This window comes from Capsicum annuum, unplaced genomic scaffold (genome assembly GCF_002878395.1).
Source record: "Capsicum annuum cultivar UCD-10X-F1 unplaced genomic scaffold, UCD10Xv1.1 ctg73022, whole genome shotgun sequence".
NCBI classification, from domain to species: Eukaryota; Viridiplantae; Streptophyta; class Magnoliopsida; order Solanales; family Solanaceae; genus Capsicum; species Capsicum annuum.
In genome coordinates this window covers 1,671-2,655 of record NW_025882993.1, presented here as the reverse complement: position 1 = coordinate 2,655, position 985 = coordinate 1,671, and the positions used below count along the sequence as shown (strand labels likewise).

Below are 985 nucleotides of genomic sequence, written 5' to 3'. Positions count from 1 at the left end.
CAAACACAAGTAGTTCCACAAAACTTCAAATACTCCTTTTCAAGTTCAAATGCCTCCGTACTGTATACTAATCTTAAATATCATCTTCGATACTATATTCAGATAACTATTGAAGTTATTTTGTCCTTGCAAGAGTAGAATAAGAATGACTTTCAAGACTTTTTACAATTAGGATTCAGAAATCTAGCTGAATATAAACTGTACTATTGATGAAAATAGGAGAAATTGGTGCGGGATTTGTGTAGCATTGGCCGATTTGGAAAACGTGACTTAGAGGTAAAGCGGAAGTACGAGTACCAGCCACTGACGAAAGATGATCGCGATAAAGCTAAAAAGGCATATCAAACAGCAGTTGAAGGAATTATGAAGGTAGCTCAAATCCATATTGTTGTAGCCACTTTAATAATGACAGTCACTTTCGCCGCTGGTATCACATTGCCAGGAGGTTTTGAGAGCGACCCCGATAGCCATAATAATGGGATGGCGATTCTAACAAGGAAAACAGCATTTCGTGCATTTGTTGTTTCCGATGCCATTGCTTTCACATGCTCAGCTGTTCCCATATTCATCTACTTTGTCATGGCAAATGTAAGTACAAAGCTTAAACATAAAGATATAGAGAAGCTTTGTAATCGCGCAATTATTTTTCTGTGCATGTCAATGTTAGCAGTTGTAATTGCATTCGCAACTGGTATGTTCGCTACTTTATCACATTCACTTGGTCTTGCCATTACGGTCTGTTTCATAGGTTGCCTCTCTATTTTATTGTACTTTTTTGCTATTATTAGATGAGCGTAAGAGAGACATGAATGCTAGCTACTACTTGTACTTATTGCTTCCAAATGTATAATTCAACTATGAGAGAAATGGTTTTTCAGTCCATTACATGTTATTTTAGTTACTAGTCTAAGATACGTTCGTTACACGTATGTCTGACATCAAGCATTGTTTTGCGAAGAAATTTTGACTTTTTTGAGAGTCGCCA

At 36.6% G+C, this 985-nt stretch overlaps 1 protein-coding gene across 1 annotated transcript; it reads left to right on the top strand.

Annotated features, from left to right (window-relative positions):
- Window positions 1-219: 219 nt before the first annotated feature.
- LOC107871461 (protein ACCELERATED CELL DEATH 6) lies at window positions 220-735 on the top strand (the record flags this gene model as incomplete). The annotated part of the gene is made up of 1 exon (XM_047405031.1): window positions 220-735. A coding segment is annotated over one exon (516 nt), but the record flags the coding sequence as incomplete, so codon positions are not given.
- Between the last annotated feature and the right edge of the window lie 250 nt (window positions 736-985).